General features: G+C 35.6%; 2 protein-coding genes across 2 annotated transcripts; both read right to left on the bottom strand.

Moving 5' to 3' along the window:
• Positions 1–2506: 2506 nt before the first annotated feature.
• Positions 2507–11272, bottom strand: LOC111509271 (uncharacterized). Its single transcript, XM_074178891.1, has 3 exons — positions 10617–11272; positions 9689–9766; positions 2507–3956 (listed from the first exon to the last, which is right to left on the bottom strand). Exons 1-3 carry the CDS (start codon positions 10703–10705, stop codon positions 2507–2509), a joined length of 1617 nt encoding a protein of 538 aa, XP_074034992.1. The 5' UTR covers positions 10706–11272.
• A 466-nt stretch (positions 11273–11738) lies between these two features.
• LOC141483971 (uncharacterized) lies at positions 11739–14651 on the bottom strand. Its single transcript, XM_074179110.1, has 2 exons — positions 14559–14651; positions 11739–13533 (listed from the first exon to the last, which is right to left on the bottom strand). The coding sequence occupies exons 1-2, from the start codon at positions 14649–14651 to the stop codon at positions 12940–12942; spliced, it is 687 nt and encodes a 228-aa protein (XP_074035211.1). The 3' UTR covers positions 11739–12939.
• Between the last annotated feature and the right edge of the window lie 1400 nt (positions 14652–16051).

The following is a 16051-nucleotide window of genomic DNA, read 5'->3' as shown; positions in this document are numbered from 1 at the left end:
TTGAGTTTTTCCAGATTGATTTATGGTGACATACCTAATGACACAATAACTCATTGTTTTCCATTGTCCTATAATTATTGTCAATGGAATAGGTATTGAGTGAATTCCACTATATTCAATATATAGAATTTGTTATAACTGCTATTGCGATGGTTACCGTGAAATATTATTTCATTCATAGAAATTCGAGGTCGATCACCCGTTTCTTCGGTGTCGATATTTTTCCAGTTGAAAAAGCGCTGAATTACGTTATGACTGTCGGACCTTCGAGCGTCGTTGTGGTCATGTTCACAGTTGAAATAGACTAAATAGAAATTGCCTGTAGATTGCATTTCTTAAAAGGAATTCATAACAAGGGAAATTATTTATTTTTTCCATTCTAATAATTTGGAAAGAAAATTATTGGTTCTTCACTTCGTATCTTTGGAAAGCTTTCTTAGCGTGTTTGTCTTTTTTTGTCCCCAACTTGGTTAGTGAAACGCGCGTCACAACCAGTGTTACAGTTCCAGTGTTTGAAAGTAATACCAGTTGTGAGTTATTGTCATTCCTCAACTGACCGTTCCAAGTACTGTTCGCAAACAATTGCTTTTTCAATAAATTAAGTACACTATTTTACGTATATCTTGGCAACTTTTCATCTATGCATTCATTTGATACGCTACTATGGAATTTTATATTGATAACCCAATCTACGATCTCCACATTTTCCTACCAATTTTTATCAAATTTGCGACTCTTCGAGATCCCATACTAGCCAATTACACCTCTCATTATGGACATATCTTACAAGACTAAACAATTTCAGTGATACATACTATTTTGGGCTTACTTTCACGAAGTCCGTTAACAGAAACACATATTTCATCAGATATTTTTCAATAATATAAAAATTTTGAAAGTTTGATATGTGAATTTCGTCAATGCTGCTGATTGACTCCTAAAATATTCGATGTAGTACAAAGCGTTCTCTAATATCGGTTTATTGCTATTTCGCCACAACCCATATTTTTTCTGAAAATGGTTTGCCATGTATGATCCATTTTCAAGGAGCTGTTCACTCCAAATCTGAGAATATATGCTTACTTGAAATACGTACTTGAAAAAAATATGGATAGGAGCGAAATAGCTTATACCAGAGAACATGTTGTATTACATTAAATGTTTCAGGAGTCAACCAACAACATTGACATACTTCTTTGACTGACGACTTGTTTATTTTGTGGAAATTCATGTTAACTAACGATACAGTATGAAAAACACTTTTGTCTATTTTCCACGATATTTCTCTATTGTTGACTGGATGATTCCATCCTGCCTGATTGGAGACGCGAACATCACGTGCAACCTTGATAGCCTAGAACGTCGAAGAAAAGTTGGAGATTTGTCTCTCTTCTAGAGATTCTTTCACGGGAGGTGTTCAAGTGACTTGGCACATTTGATTCCACCAAGAGCGGTACATATCAGAAATATGCGACAGACTGTGGCTGCTCATCGTTCTGAGGTTCAACTCAGTACACTTCGAACTTCACTGTTTAAGAACTCTCTCATTTGGAGAACTGCTTCTGTGCTGAATGATTTTCCTGAGGACGTTATTACAGACGGATTTCATCTTCAGCGAGCGCCTCAATAATTTCCATATAGTGTTTGTCTTTTGTCCTTAGAAAAAATGCGTTGCCAGTTTTTAGTATAGCTTGTCAAATGTAGGAAGAGCATTCTGAATTCCGTTATGGCCTTGCCCACTAGATCTGCGTTCATTCGAAGTGAGAGAGAGAGAAAGATTCCTTAAGCCTCTTCCTAGATTTGACAAGCTGTATGATACTTTACTTCTATTGATGATGAGAATGATGACAATGAGAAATAAAAAAAGATGAGTGGTGTTGAATGCACATTGAAAAGCGTCCATCCATCAATTACTTGAGGCACGAAAGGAAGTGGGGTGAAAGTGATCAGGAAATATTACACGGTGGGGGGGTACAGCAGAATAATCACGTGTAGTTTTTTTCTAAGACAGTTGTATGAAGTTGCCTTTATCTATGAATAAAATATACAGGGGAATTTGAATGTACTTGTTTAAAATAATGAACCATTATAGTATTAATGTCACGGAATTTCTCTTACCGTTTCAGGTACCCCTGACCCCATTCCGTAAGCCTCTTATGAACATTGGAAATGGGTGTTTGAATTATACTATGATGCAAATCATATATTGAGAAAACAAGCCAAACTTCACGAACTCTGAATCGATTCGAGCGAGAACTTAATGTTGAGCAACTAGTAAAATCCCGTTGATACAGCCACTTAGCCTTGGCCGAAAGCTAGTGAAATAACCTAGGTTTCGTTGAAGAAAGGAAAATGCAAAATTGAACTGAAATGAATATAATTGATTTAACAAAATACTGTACGGACTATATAGTGTCCAATTACATCAATCTAATCAACTTCTTGAACTAATACTGATCTCAATGAACGGTAGTATGACTCCTTTTATGAACTGTAAGAGTACTAATTAATGACTCCTTCCGTGAACTTTCAAACTCCTAGTATTAGTAAAAGATTTCAAACATACTTCACACTGAAATGGTTTCTCTCCTGTATGACTTCGTTCGTGAGCTCTCAAATGATGTATTCGAGCGAAATACTTTGAACAGACTGTACACCCAAATGGTTTCTCTCCTGTATGAGTCCTTTCATGAACTTTCAAATAAGTTTTATCAGCGAAAGATTTTGAACAGATCGTGCATTGAAATGGTTTCTCTCCAGAATGACTCCTTCCGTGAACTTTCAAACTCCTAGTATCAGTAAAAGATTTCAAACATACTTCACACTGAAATGGTTTCTCTCCTGTATGACTTCGTTCGTGAACTCTCAAATGATGTATTCTAGCAAAAGACTTTGAACAGACTGTACACCCAAATGGTTTCTCTCCTGTATGAGTCCTTTCGTGAAATTTCAAATAAGTTTTATCAGCGAAAGATTTTGAACAGATCGTGCATTGAAATGGTTTCTCTCCAGAATGACTCCTTTCGTGAACTTTCAAACTACTAGTATTAGTAAACGATTTCAAACATACTCCACACTGAAATGGTTTCTCTTCTGTATGACTTCGTTCGTGAGCTCTCAAATGATGTATTCGCGCGAAATACTTTGAACAGACTGTACACCCAAATGGTTTCTCTCCTGTATGAGTCCTTTCGTGAACTTTCAAATTACCAGTATTAGTGAAAGTTTTCAAACATATTTTGCACTGAAATGGTCTTTCTCCAGTATGAGTTCGCATATGATTTTTCAATGTATTATGATGCGTGAAAGATTTTGAACATATCGTACACTGAAACGGTTTTTCTTCAGTATGGCTTCTTTCGTGAACCTTCAAATTATCATTTTCAGTGAAAAGTTTCAAACATACTTTACACTGATATGGTTTTTTTTCAGAATGACTTCGCTCGTGACGTCTCAAACTACTAGTATGAGCGAAAACTTTCAAACAGATTAGACACTTGAATGAATTCTCTCCAACATGGTGTTCCAAATAGTCATTTCGATTGAAATATTTTGAACTGTTTTGCTCGTGAACGTCGAAAACATCACTTTGCAGCAACTTAACATCTGGAGTCATGTCGTCATTGAGAATATAGCCGGTCACGTTATTCTCATCCACGATCTTTGTTTTAATATCTTCGTAGACGAAGTCGATTTCATCATCTCGTTCAATTTTTATCCGTTCATCAATAATGTCCATATCATCGTGGTAATCCATAGATAACGGATCAGCAACTTGCAGCAACTTGACATCATGAGTCATTTCGTCGGTTAGGTTATTCTCATCCACGATCTCCGTTTTGATATCTTCGTAGTTGAGGTCAATTGCATCCTCACGTTCAATTTTGATATGTTCATCAACGTTGTCCATATAATTTTCCATAGAATACGCAGCATTAGAAGCTTTATCGGATTTACTGAAAGTTTCAAACTCTTTTGATTCAACTTTAACTAAAATGAATTCAGGAGTGACTTTATCAGAAACAGTATCATTGCTTTTCCCAACTGACATTCCATATTCAATGTTATCCATTCTCAAAGTCGATCAGGTCACCAATATATCTGAATATACCAAGTATATTAACCAGTACAACAATTACAATATTCAATCTGAACTGACATCACTCTGAAATGAACTTCTATATATATGAAATTGTATTGAATATGATTGGTCAGTATGGCATACCTGTTTTAAAAAATCAGTTTATCTACCTATTTACCTGTTCAATGAATGGATTTTGAAATCAATTTATGGTGACTTAATGACACATTAACTCATTGTTTTCGATGTCATTTCAATGAAATGGGTAGTTAGTAAATTCCACTATATTAAATGTATAGAATTAGAAAGTATAAAGATATTTGTAGAACGAATGAGGAGTTGAACTAGATAAAATAGGTAAAAAAAATGTTATGTTAAACGGTTTTCTTGAAAAAATATATTATTCGTTTGTTAGAAGATGATTGACAATGATTCATGATGAATTTCACTAGTTCGGACATCCCCAAAACAACTAAAAAAGAAGAATTTAAAATGAATAGTTGAAAATAACAATTATATCAACCAAAAATAACCTGAAATGAAATAATAGTGAAATAAAATACAAGTAAAAATAAAACGATTGAACAGAAAATAAAGAAATAAAAATGAAAATAAAAATTAAAAGTTAAGAGATTCCAAGTCACGTTAGTTCACGACGTTTCGATTGTTAGTATCTACAATCGTCTTCGGGTGATGACTGGACTGATTCCTCCGAAAGATGACTATTTATGGGTCGTTCGAGTACTTTCAATTATCCCCGCTTTCCATTTTTTCCGCTTGACTGGTTCAGTGGAAGATGACCGTTTGGCGGGAGTTGGACATTTTTCGCTTGATGATGGGTTTCCATATGTTGCGTATCTCTACGCGAGCTTGGCCGAATACGTTGTTGGACAGCATATATGTTGTTTCAACGTTACGAGAAATTTCAAGGAAGCCGCAAGATCAAGATCGAGGGTCGGATAGTTAGTCTCAAAAACAAAATTACCATCTACAACACGATGTTCAAGCCTATCATCATGTATGCTTCAGGCGTCTGGGGACAAGCGGCTACGTATAATATCTCCACTCAGGAGATATTACAAAATAAGTTATTGAGGATGCTTGTGAATGCTCCTTGGTTCGTGCGGAATGAAGCCATCCGCAGAGATTTGCAGCTACCTTCGGCAGTCCATTCAGTCGAGAAATCAGAGAAGTTTTGATTGCGCAGAAACTCATGATAATCCGTTAGTCAGGAAAGCTATGGATTATACTGTAGACGACCCCTCCCGATATAGAAGGCCCCGACACTCTGTCGAATGAGGCCCCTATGTCCTCCGTTAAAAGATGAACGATTTCTTCATCCATCTCACCCCAGCCAGGTAGGGGTACATTGCGAAGGGCGGCACTGATGTCTGAGGACTTCATGCCGCCAACATCTCAGTCATGAACCCATTTGTCTTTCTTCGACAAAAATCAGTTCAAAGGGTAAGGGAGCTGGGCTCCAACCCGAATGAAATCAAGACGACGTGCAGGAATCAGTCCAGTAATCACCCGAAGACGATTGTAGATACTAACAATCGAAACGTCGTGAACTAACGTGCCTTGGAATCTCTTAACTTTTTATTTTCATTTTTATTTCTTTATTTTTTGCTCAATCGTTCTATTTTTACTTGTATTTTATTTCACTATTATTTCATTTCAGGTTATTTTTGCTTAATATAATTGTTATTTTCAGCTATTCATTTTTAATTCTTCTTTTTTAGTAGTTTCAGAGATTTCAAATCATTTTATATATTAGACAATGGAAGTCGGAACTAGTGAAATTCAAATATATTACTGTTGATAATCAAACAAGTGTTCAATGTTGCTCGTTTATCACTGTTGGAAAACATATTCGGTGTGCGATACATTTGGGTCTTGGAGCCATTTTCTACATGCCTAAGTAAAGGATCATACTCTATAGTTTTCCCTAATACACTACAATAATAATGTAGATGATAAAAATTAATTCGCAAGGTCCCAGGTAGCAGGTATCACTCCACTCTCCTCATCAATCTACGGTGTAGATCAGATAAAAATAATAAAATAGTTTGGCGTACCTTAACCTGCGTGAATATTTAAATACCACACCCAACGATTTGGTTCTGTATCTGTAGAGTAGGGAGGGTGAGTGTTCACCCACAGCACTGAGGCCACATGTGACCCATGATACATCCTCCCGAGGAGTTTTCCTCCTAGGTCATCGTCCATCCTGTCCTTTTCAGAAAGGTGGACAGGTCACTAGGCCTTTAGGATGTACCATTATATTGGCAGGTGTAGGCCAAGACTCGCCGAACACACACTCTCTTTGGCAACCTTGAGGTGTCTCACGGTGGCCCCCGTGAAGGTTTTGGAAGGTGCAGTGACATTACTGCACTTATAGTTGCTGCCACTCCTGCCTCCTTCGCTCTCTTTCTTCTTTTGGCCTCGGCACCGCAAATGCGCTTACGCCTTGGCCTTTGTATTACATCACGAGGTGATCTGCCTCATTCCAAGCGGTAGATTGGGATGGACATTCCTGTTCATCCCCAGCCACCGCCTTAGTTTGAGGTGAGCACTTCTGTCCAGCCTCGGGATTGGTTTTTGTTGGTTCTGTTTTTGTGTTTGTTCCATTCATGTGTTCCCACGAGTAGCAAGGGAAGAATTGGTCACCTCTGGCAGAGCCCCGCATCACCAGAGGTATGCGGGGCTAATGCGTAGGCTGATCACAATGAGGTTTCGCCCAGTTCTCCAAGAGGATCGTTCGTAACCGAATATCAACCTGCAGCCATTCAGCTGCCGGCACGATTCCTTACACCTCAGCTTGGTTAGGCTAGTCTACGGTGGCATGTTTTGCAAAGGCTTTTGGGGGTTTTAGTTCCCCTCACATAGGCTTCCCGGATAGGGCCTCCAGTCCCCGGGCCGTTCCCCTATCCGCCACCTGGGTACGCGTCCGATAGGTAGCCCAACCCACGGACAACGATTCAGTTATTTTTTCATCTGATCAATACCACAGATTGCTAAGGAGAATTGTATTTTTTGAATTAGACATTAATTAATATATGAAAAGTGCCTACAGATAGGTTCATGGAGAAAAAATATTTAGCAGAACTATTTAGACATAAGGAATTTATGTTGATTTATAGTGAATTATTGATGTGATTAGTGTGATTATTGTTTATTGGATGTCTCACAACATTGCGAATTGGTGAGTTGAAATTATTATCTATTTCATCATCGACCTTCTTTGGACACTTTCACCTTCCAAAATCTGGAAAATATGAAAATTGTAATGAAGAACTTACAAGTGTAGAAAAGGCCGACTTTTCAATTCATTCCGATAAATTAATGTGTGAATTATTTGTAAATTTTTCACAAAGAATGATGTTTTATTCATCAATAACTTGTATTCAATAATTTTGTTTATAAAACATGCTGAAATATCATACAATACTTATTCTAACGTTCTGGAGGCCTAAATTTGCCTCCGTCTTCAGGACAAAATTCAAGTCTATATGCAGTTCTTCCTTTGCTGATCCGTTCATTTCTCAATTTCTTCGACAGATGTCAAAAAAGTTTTGATATGTGAATTTCGTCAATGTTGTTGATTGACTCCTGAAATATTCGATGTAGTACAAAATGTTTTCTAATATCGGTTTGTTGCTATTTCGCCACAATTCATAATTTCCTACAAAATGGGTTGCCAGGTATGACCCATTTTTTAAGAGGTGCTGACTCTGAATATGAGACTATATGCTAATTTTTCAAGTTTATGTCTCTTAAAGTGAGGTTCATTATTGGCAACCAAACTCGTCTTGTTCCACTCAACTCGATGTTCAACGTCTGATTTTAGATGGTTTTTAAGAGTGAACTTAAAGAACCAGCATATAATATTCTCATATCTGCGAAAAAGTATATTCCGAACAGTTCCTTAATAATGGATCGTACTTAAAAAAATGGATAGGGGCGAAATAGCTGATATCAGAGAACATCTTGACTACATTAAATGTTTCAGGAGTCAATCAAAAACATTGACATACTTCTTTGATTGACGACTTGTTTATTTTGTGGAAAATTATGTTAACTGAGGATACACCACAAAAACCCACTTTTTTCCTCGATATTCCTTTATTGTTGACTAGTTTCGGTCATTACAGTTTTGAAAATGGTGCAATGACCGAAACTAGTTAACAATGAAGAAATATCGTGGAAAATAGATAAAAGTGTGATTTTTGTAGTGTATCCTCAGTTAACATTGACATAATTCAAGTTTTAGAACTCCTTTGACATCTGTCGAAGAAGTTGGGAAATGGAAATGTTCAGTGGAGAATTAACTGTGTATAGACTTGAATTCTGTTCATTTCTGAAGACGGGGGCAGATTTTGGCCTCAAAAACGTTTAGGTGAGTATTGAAAGATTTCTCAGTTCTTTTCTGAAAGGCAAAATCATGCAATACAAGATTACTGCTGAATGGTACATTTTTCTACTTCACAAATACTTTGAATTGACGCAGGAACTTATCGTAGTAAACTTAAAGTTTGCCCTTCCCGTACTTGTATGAAGTTCCCCGAAAGGACACTGTTTCATGATTTTGCCAACCAAACTTTTAAAAAGTAATTACAGTTAAAACACCAACCGTTTATGTATAGCATGCAAACACGCAAAGCTGACAACAAACAGACTATAAGAGAATACCTTAATATGACAAAGCCCAAATATGACTTAAATCCTGAATAAGATGTATCTACACCTCAATTATTACAAACACACCTACTACACTCACCCTAAATATGTCATTCACTATAAGTATTCGAAAGGAGATAATAATAAAATATAAAATGAATAATTATTTACAATTTTATTTATACATTCACTAGTTGTAATTTCTTTCAACAAGATTATGTACTGATGTGCTCCAAAATATTTATACCACTTTTTTGTCATTGTATACTATAGTGGTATACTTTTTAGTTTTGAGTTTAATATCACATACTAGCGATAGTTTTATACTAAAGCTTCGTGATTTTTTCCTGTTTATTCACTTAAAATACATTAACTTCAATTATTGTAAAATTTTGAGCTTTCATGAATAAACATTATTATTATTATTATTATTACAATTTTATTGCTTTTTCAGATTGTGGAAGGTGAAAATACACAAAGAAGTCGATAAGAAACTAAAAAAAATTACTTTCGATTTGTGCGAGAACTAAGTACCTGCCTACATCCTATATTTATTTAACCGATACAACTTCGCTGAGGAGTTTTTCACAATATAATAATTATATCAATTCACCTGAGAATACTCGCGATCTCTTTGTATATAATTGTTATTGTGTACAAAAGTTATGAATCTGTCATTCCCCTCTAGTTCGAGAAGATAACTTAAAGATATAGCAGACAGAAATAAAGAAAAAAAGTGCGAATACAATAAAAAAAATTATGCATAATTAAAAAAACATGAATGTAAAAGGCAGTTTCTTGTTTCGTCAACTGCAAAATATACCTGAGCCAAAGTATGAGCAAATGACCTAATATAGTCAACGGCTACCGGGATACTAATGGATGGAAAATATGAATGGAAATTCAACAAATGAAAATAAAACTCACATCTCTTGAATGTCCTCGTTACTTGTCGAATGGGGGATCACATTGTTTATTTCTGCCAACATTTTATTTTTCAGGTACCTGTGAAAAACAACTACAATCAATAAAAGATTGTATGAAATGATAATACATAACTGAAAGAAAAATCCATATGTTGTGCATCTTCTTGGTGACACTCTATGATATATTTTTTGAAATTAAGTACTGGGATGCTCATATTATCAGTTTAGGAATAATCTGGGACTGAAAGTTAAGCTTCAGACTATCTCCAATAGTTCAAGAACATGGAAGGTATTCATGTTGAAAATGAAACAATTTCGGTTGAAAATTATGAAAAATTACAAAAAAATTTGCTTGACATTTTGTAACGTATACCCAGGTATACTAGCACAGAGGTTAAACTCATTATTGAATACAAATTTTTCAGATATTTCCTTAATTATCACTTCACTAAATCCAATTGATGGAACCTGTTATTCAAATGGCCATTAAATATAAATCATTTGGGTATAATTTCGGTCGTAAATTGAATAAGGTTTATGGATTCAAATATCTACCTAATTAAACTTTGTTACCAATTATACAATGGAGAAATGACTTGACCCCCTATGCTTTTTGAAATCTATCGAGCAATCATAACCTCTATAATTTACAGACGTACAATCGGTTCTTGTCCCATTCTTGTACGTCAAACTGTTCTAAACTTAAAAGGGGGGGACTATTAAAAGCCACACGGTATAGACGAATGAGGTAGAAGAATGTTTTTCAAATATTCACTGTGGGATTATTTCAAAATTTTCATGATTTTCAACTGAGAATGATTTTTTTTTCAACATAACTTAGCCTTCTCTTATGTAAAGAAAAGTATTCAATGTCATATCGTTTTGCCTTTGCAATATAATCTGAAGTAGAATATAAAATATAAACATACCTTCGTCTTGCTTGCCGTCGAGATTTTCTTCGAGAAAATAAACATTTTTCATGTTTGGCAGTACGTTCTCTTTCACTAATTCGACCCATTTCTCTTTCAACAAGTCTCACTTATAATACTCTCAAAACAAGAACTCAACAATTCAGTTTCCAAGAGATGCACCAGAATAATTGTTTGTAGGTACGTTTATGATATTTACTCACAATTCACCTACCTAAATCATGTCATTGTCTCCCAAGTAACATCAAAACCTAATCTACTAAATACGGAGAGTGGAGAGAATTCCCTTACTGGCGTACGAGAAAAGGATAGCAATAACCAATCTTGTCGTATCTTCACGATGATTGCGGTATGACGATTCTACAGTGTTGCCAGATGTGTTCAATAGTTAAACTACTATGTAGGTGGCAGCTCCAATCAGTCATCAATTTCGCGATCGTAGAATCGGTTTTTTGCAAAAACTAATGATTTCGTGGAAGACATATTTTTTGTATGGACTCGGTGGTCCTATAAGAATTCGGGAACTTCTTGATTTTTCCAATTTATAATGTCATATAATTTTTTTCTTTAAAACTCATCATTACCAAAAATCACTGAAGTTCCCGAATTTACAAATATATGTAGAATCATTCGAAAAAAACAAAAAAAAATTCAAGAAAAACTGAAGGGTTATGAATGGTAAGGACACCGAGCGAGATCCATATCGAACATAACCTTGAAATTTATCGAGACAAATAGGGGCACACCTTATTTCCTTCAAACGATCGCCAGAAGACGTTCTGACCGATTCGTCATTTGACGTTTACGAGTAGGAGAGAGAGATGGAGCAGTAGAACGCCCAACACTTCTTACATACAATCGCATTTGCTGCAAACAAAGTTTGGCAATGTGGCATAAGGAGAACGGTATTGTGATTTTATTCATAATATTCCAGGTAGGAACTAGGAAGGGCGATGTTAGATCTATTGTTTACACAGCGTAGCTTTATAGGCATAAAATGTTTTTCTTCTGTGGTCTATAAACGGATAATTCTTTCGAGTATGAAAATTCATTTGAAATAATTTAAACTCTTTCTCCAAGGTATATTGGAATTAAGTACTTATATAATAACTCTATTTATTTTATGAATACATTTAGTTCGCTTATCTAAATTGGGGATAAGAAAATTGATATTACTAAATTCCAAGGTATAGATATATGTAAAAGGAAGAAACGAATAGCAGATACGACCTCCCAGGATTAGGAAATATTTCTCTTTACGGGGCAAAAGAGACATTTTCAGTATATATTTCAATCTCAACAAAAACAATTTATGGCACTACTCTAAGGTATCACCTCATTTTTTTGGTAAATTATATCAGTTATCAAATTTCAAAAATGAATTCACATTGTCAGGATTGATTCATTTTTTTAAAATATATAATACCTAATTTTATAATTGCTCTAAAACGTGTGACTACAAATTATTTCCTAATTGGTCTTCCTTTTGGATATTGTGGATCAATTAACTCTGGCAAAAGGTGGTTGAAGTAAAAATCTTTCAATTTCGGTAACATCTCATTTTCCCAAAATGAATGATCTTTTTCTATGTGCAACAACATTTTTAAGTTAGTATTCTTTGTGCTGATACACATTTTTTTTTTATTTTAAGAAAGCATCCTCACCTCTTCCACAAGTAATCCAAGAGGGCTCCATATACAAAAATATGACGATTTTCGGCGAGTAATAGCAAGTTGTCCTTGAACTTGGAAATAATAAGCATGATTCCTTTTCAATCGCATTTGATTGTTCTTCAACTCAGCAAATGTTATTTTCTTCTCAGCAATACCTTGTTCAGGACTCATGTTAGAAATACTGGAAGGGCATTTAATTTCTAATAATTTATCTTCCTCAACAAGGCCATCTGGCGTTGCTCCCAAAAATGGAAGATCCTTGTCAATAAAGAGGCCACAGTTCTTCACTTCTTTATTAAATTTTTCCCTGAATGATTGAATAGCATGGGACTCGTTTGCTATGCCATACCGAGTGGCTTGATTACCTGAAAACTTATTATATAACATATTTTTTATACAATTTGCTCTTGAAGTAGTTTGCCGCATTTTACAAATCTGTCCAAAGTGGGAAGCTGTTATTCTAAGAACTCTTTCTTGGATCCATAAGGGATTACCAGCTTACCCAACTATAGCTCTTTCGATATATTGTTGGGTCTTCTTCAATTTGTTCAAAAATTCAGTTTCCATTTTCTTATATTTTTTATCATCCAACGATAAAGCACACATGCTTTTGGTCCATAAGCACACATGCTTTTGGTCCATAATCTTCATCAGGTAAGGATGATTTCACTTTCGGATGAAATTTTTTTTTGCGTACTTGTAATCTTTTTTTTTTGGTTCTGGAACTGTGGGTCTGCTTGAATTTCAGATAATGCATCATAATTAACATAATAAGACCTCTTAGACCAAGCCCCATCTGTGACAACTGTTATACACGGCACTCCGTCATTGTCAATATCTCCCACGTCTCTTGCTAGATTCGCTTCTTCTTCGGCTGCCTCTTGCATTGAATCCCATGTAGATTTTCTCAGGACATCGGAAACCTTATCGTGATATTTATTGAAGGTTTTATTGGTCACCATGGGCATGTTGACAGTGGCAGCTATTTCATCGAGTTGAGAAAAACCGACTCCTGTAGAAATGGCAGCTACGGCTAAACCCGAATTGATATCCATTTCAGTGCATTCCGACCTCTCCGTTGTGATAGTTTGGATTAAGCAACACATTTTGCATTTCAGAAGAAAACTGCTAAAAAGGCCTTTTCTTGTTTCTCGAATTGGAACCATATCTGTTAAATCACAGGAAAATGGTTCATGTTTTCTGTCGCTAAAAATTTGTGCAAATAAATGTTCTATGTCGAAAATCTACCTACCACTGAAAGTTTCATGGGTCGTAGCCACTTGCCTGAAAAAATATAATATGTGAATGCAACTCAATAATGTTGATTATTAATATGATACAATCAAGGAGCAGACATAATTACATACTTTTTCGTTATCTCTAGGTAATCTTCATCTGATGAAAATCTTTTTATATCAGGGAGTTGTTGGGTGTCAGTTTTAACCTCGATTTCTAGTCTTGCAGTCGAAGGTAAACTCTCCGGTACAGCAGTTTGCTGTTCTGACCAACTAAATTGCTCACGACTTTACCTCTCCCAAGTTTTTATTGAATAATCCTAAAAAAATTCAGGAACTTACAGGATAGATCAAAGAATAATAATCCACCGGCTAAAAATGTTTATTGCGATTTTTCAATAAGTTATGCTTTAGTTAATTAACAATTTCATGTAGCTTCAATATTAACATTGCAAGTGCGATTATTGTTAAACCACAAATCTCAGAATTTTTCTGTTCGTGGAACGATTCTTTGAAGGCTTTGAGAGTTAGCAGAATAAAAAAATGTTAATCTTCACATTATTAACAATTTATATCGGTGACAAATTGAAAAGTTGAATATATCATGAAAACATTTTTTATTATTAGTATTTATTCGTTTGCTACTTAAAATTTTTTTTTACCTTTTATTGTTTGAAAAATTGTTATAAACATGTGCGTTATTTATAAGTTGATTTCCAAAATATTGTTGGAAATTTAATCTTCAATGCAAATTATGATTGAAAACCACAACTTCACAAAATTGTTTTGTTAACATTAGCATTCAATATTGAGGAATCATTTCTCTTTTTCAATCATAATTTATCATAAGTACACATTGCTAACTAAGTTTGTTATGAATAATTAATGCTGAGTTATAGTGAATTATTAATTTGTTTACTGTAAATTTACTCCTAAACAAGTGAGTTAAAATTATTATCTAGTTAAGTATCTAGTCACTGGAAATTAATATTTCAATTATATGATATAAATTGAGAAAACAAGTCGAATTTTACCAACTCTGATCCGATTTGAGCGAGAACTACGTATATCAGGATATAGTATACTTCTGTACAAAGAATAAAGTTGAGCAATAAGTAATATCCCATTAATACTTAGCCTAGGTAGTCGACAGCTGGTGAAATAACCTAGGTTTCGTTGAAGAAATAAAAATACATAATGGTATTGAAATGAATATAATTGATTTAACAAAATACTGTACGGACTATATAGTGTCCAATTACATCAATCTAATCAACTTCCAGAACTAAAACAGATCTCAATGAACGGTAGTATGACTTTTTTTGTGAACTGTCAGAGTACTATTTCGAGTGAAAGACTTTGAACAGATCGTACATTGAAATGGTTTTTCTCCAGAATGACTCCTTACGTGAACTTTCAAACTACTAGTAGTTGCGAAAGATGTCAAACATATTTCACACTGAAATGGTCGTTCTCCAGTATGAGTTCGTTCGTGAACTCTCAAATGATGTATTCGAGCGAAAGATTTTGAACAGACTGTACATTCAAATGGTCTCTCTCCTGTATGACTCCTTTCGTGAATCTTCAAATAAGTTTTGTTAGCGAAAGATTTTGAACAGATTGTGCAATGAAATGGTTTTTCTCCAGAATGACTCCTTTCGTGAACTTTCAAATTACTAGAGTAGGAGATTTGAGCCGGTTCTAAGCCTCCCCCCACCACTATGACGTATTAATTGCTTTTTTATTGGTTGTTGTTTGGTGAAGTCAAGGTGATGTGACCTTGAAGGGTGTGGTGTATGGATCGTTCAGAAATTTTTGCCCGGTTCTAATCCTCCCCCCACCAATATGACGTGTTATTTGCTTTTTTTTGTTGTGCAGTGAAGTCAAGGCGTTGTGACCTTGAAGTGTCTGGTGCATGGATCGTTCAGATTTTTTTTTTCATATGAGATTTTGTGTGTGTATGTGTGTGTGTGTGTGTGTTAGAGAATGCACGGTACAGGGTTTCATCATGTGCTTGTTTGTCTATGTACAAACATACGTCTGCATACTTCGAAGATCCTCCAAGTAATGAATGCTCCATCGGTGTGAGGGCACCAAGTTAGTAGTGGAGTGACGTCACAGCAATAACCGTTCAACGGCTAGAGAGCGACATGTTCACTCTACGACGTGTGGCAGAGTAATGCGTATTCATCGGTCTGCTCTCACCTCCCTCGATGTAGTGAAGGATGTGACGTAACGCCCCAGACTCGCCATCAATGGTGACACGCAGGCGGGCGAGGACTGTGCTAACGTCTGTCTTCTCCGAGAGCGCAACGACAATTGCTTGTTCGGCTATCGCTCTCGAAGCAGTGAATGATGTGACGTAACGCATCACCCTACCCTCGCTATTGATGGTGACACGCAGGCGGGCGAGGACTGTGCAAACGTCTGCCCTCTCCGAGAGCGCAACGATAACTGCTTGCTCGTGCCGGCAACTCGCATCAAATTGGGAGATGGGCTTGGCTGTGACGTCAGGCATCTCTAGCGG

The sequence above is a fragment of the Leptinotarsa decemlineata genome, unplaced genomic scaffold (genome assembly GCF_025532065.1).
Source record: "Leptinotarsa decemlineata unplaced genomic scaffold, Ldec_3_MD MMD2_tig00004307_RagTag_RagTag, whole genome shotgun sequence".
NCBI lineage: Eukaryota > Metazoa > Arthropoda > Insecta > Coleoptera > Chrysomelidae > Leptinotarsa > Leptinotarsa decemlineata.
The sequence above is the reverse complement of the archived record's forward strand: the minus strand, read 5'-3'. Positions and strand labels throughout refer to the sequence as shown.

Bases quoted from the DNA above. Each gene is read 5' to 3' on its own strand.
- LOC141483971 (XM_074179110.1), bottom strand. From the start codon at position 14,651: ATGGGATATTACTTATTGCTCAACTTTATTCTTTGTACAGAAGTATAC. The intron at 13,534-14,558 runs GTAAAATTCGAC...AGTGGTAGGTAG, and splicing joins CTCAAATCGGATCAGAGTTG to ATTTTCGACATAGAACATTT.
- LOC111509271 (XM_074178891.1), bottom strand. From the start codon at position 10,705: ATGGGTCGAATTAGTGAAAGAGAACGTACTGCCAAACATGAAAAATGT. The intron at 9,767-10,616 runs GTATGTTTATAT...TGTTTTTCACAG, and splicing joins CGACGGCAAGCAAGACGAAG to GTACCTGAAAAATAAAATGT. The intron at 3,957-9,688 runs GTGAGTTTTATT...TGAAACTTTCAG, and splicing joins AACGAGGACATTCAAGAGAT to TAAATCCGATAAAGCTTCTA.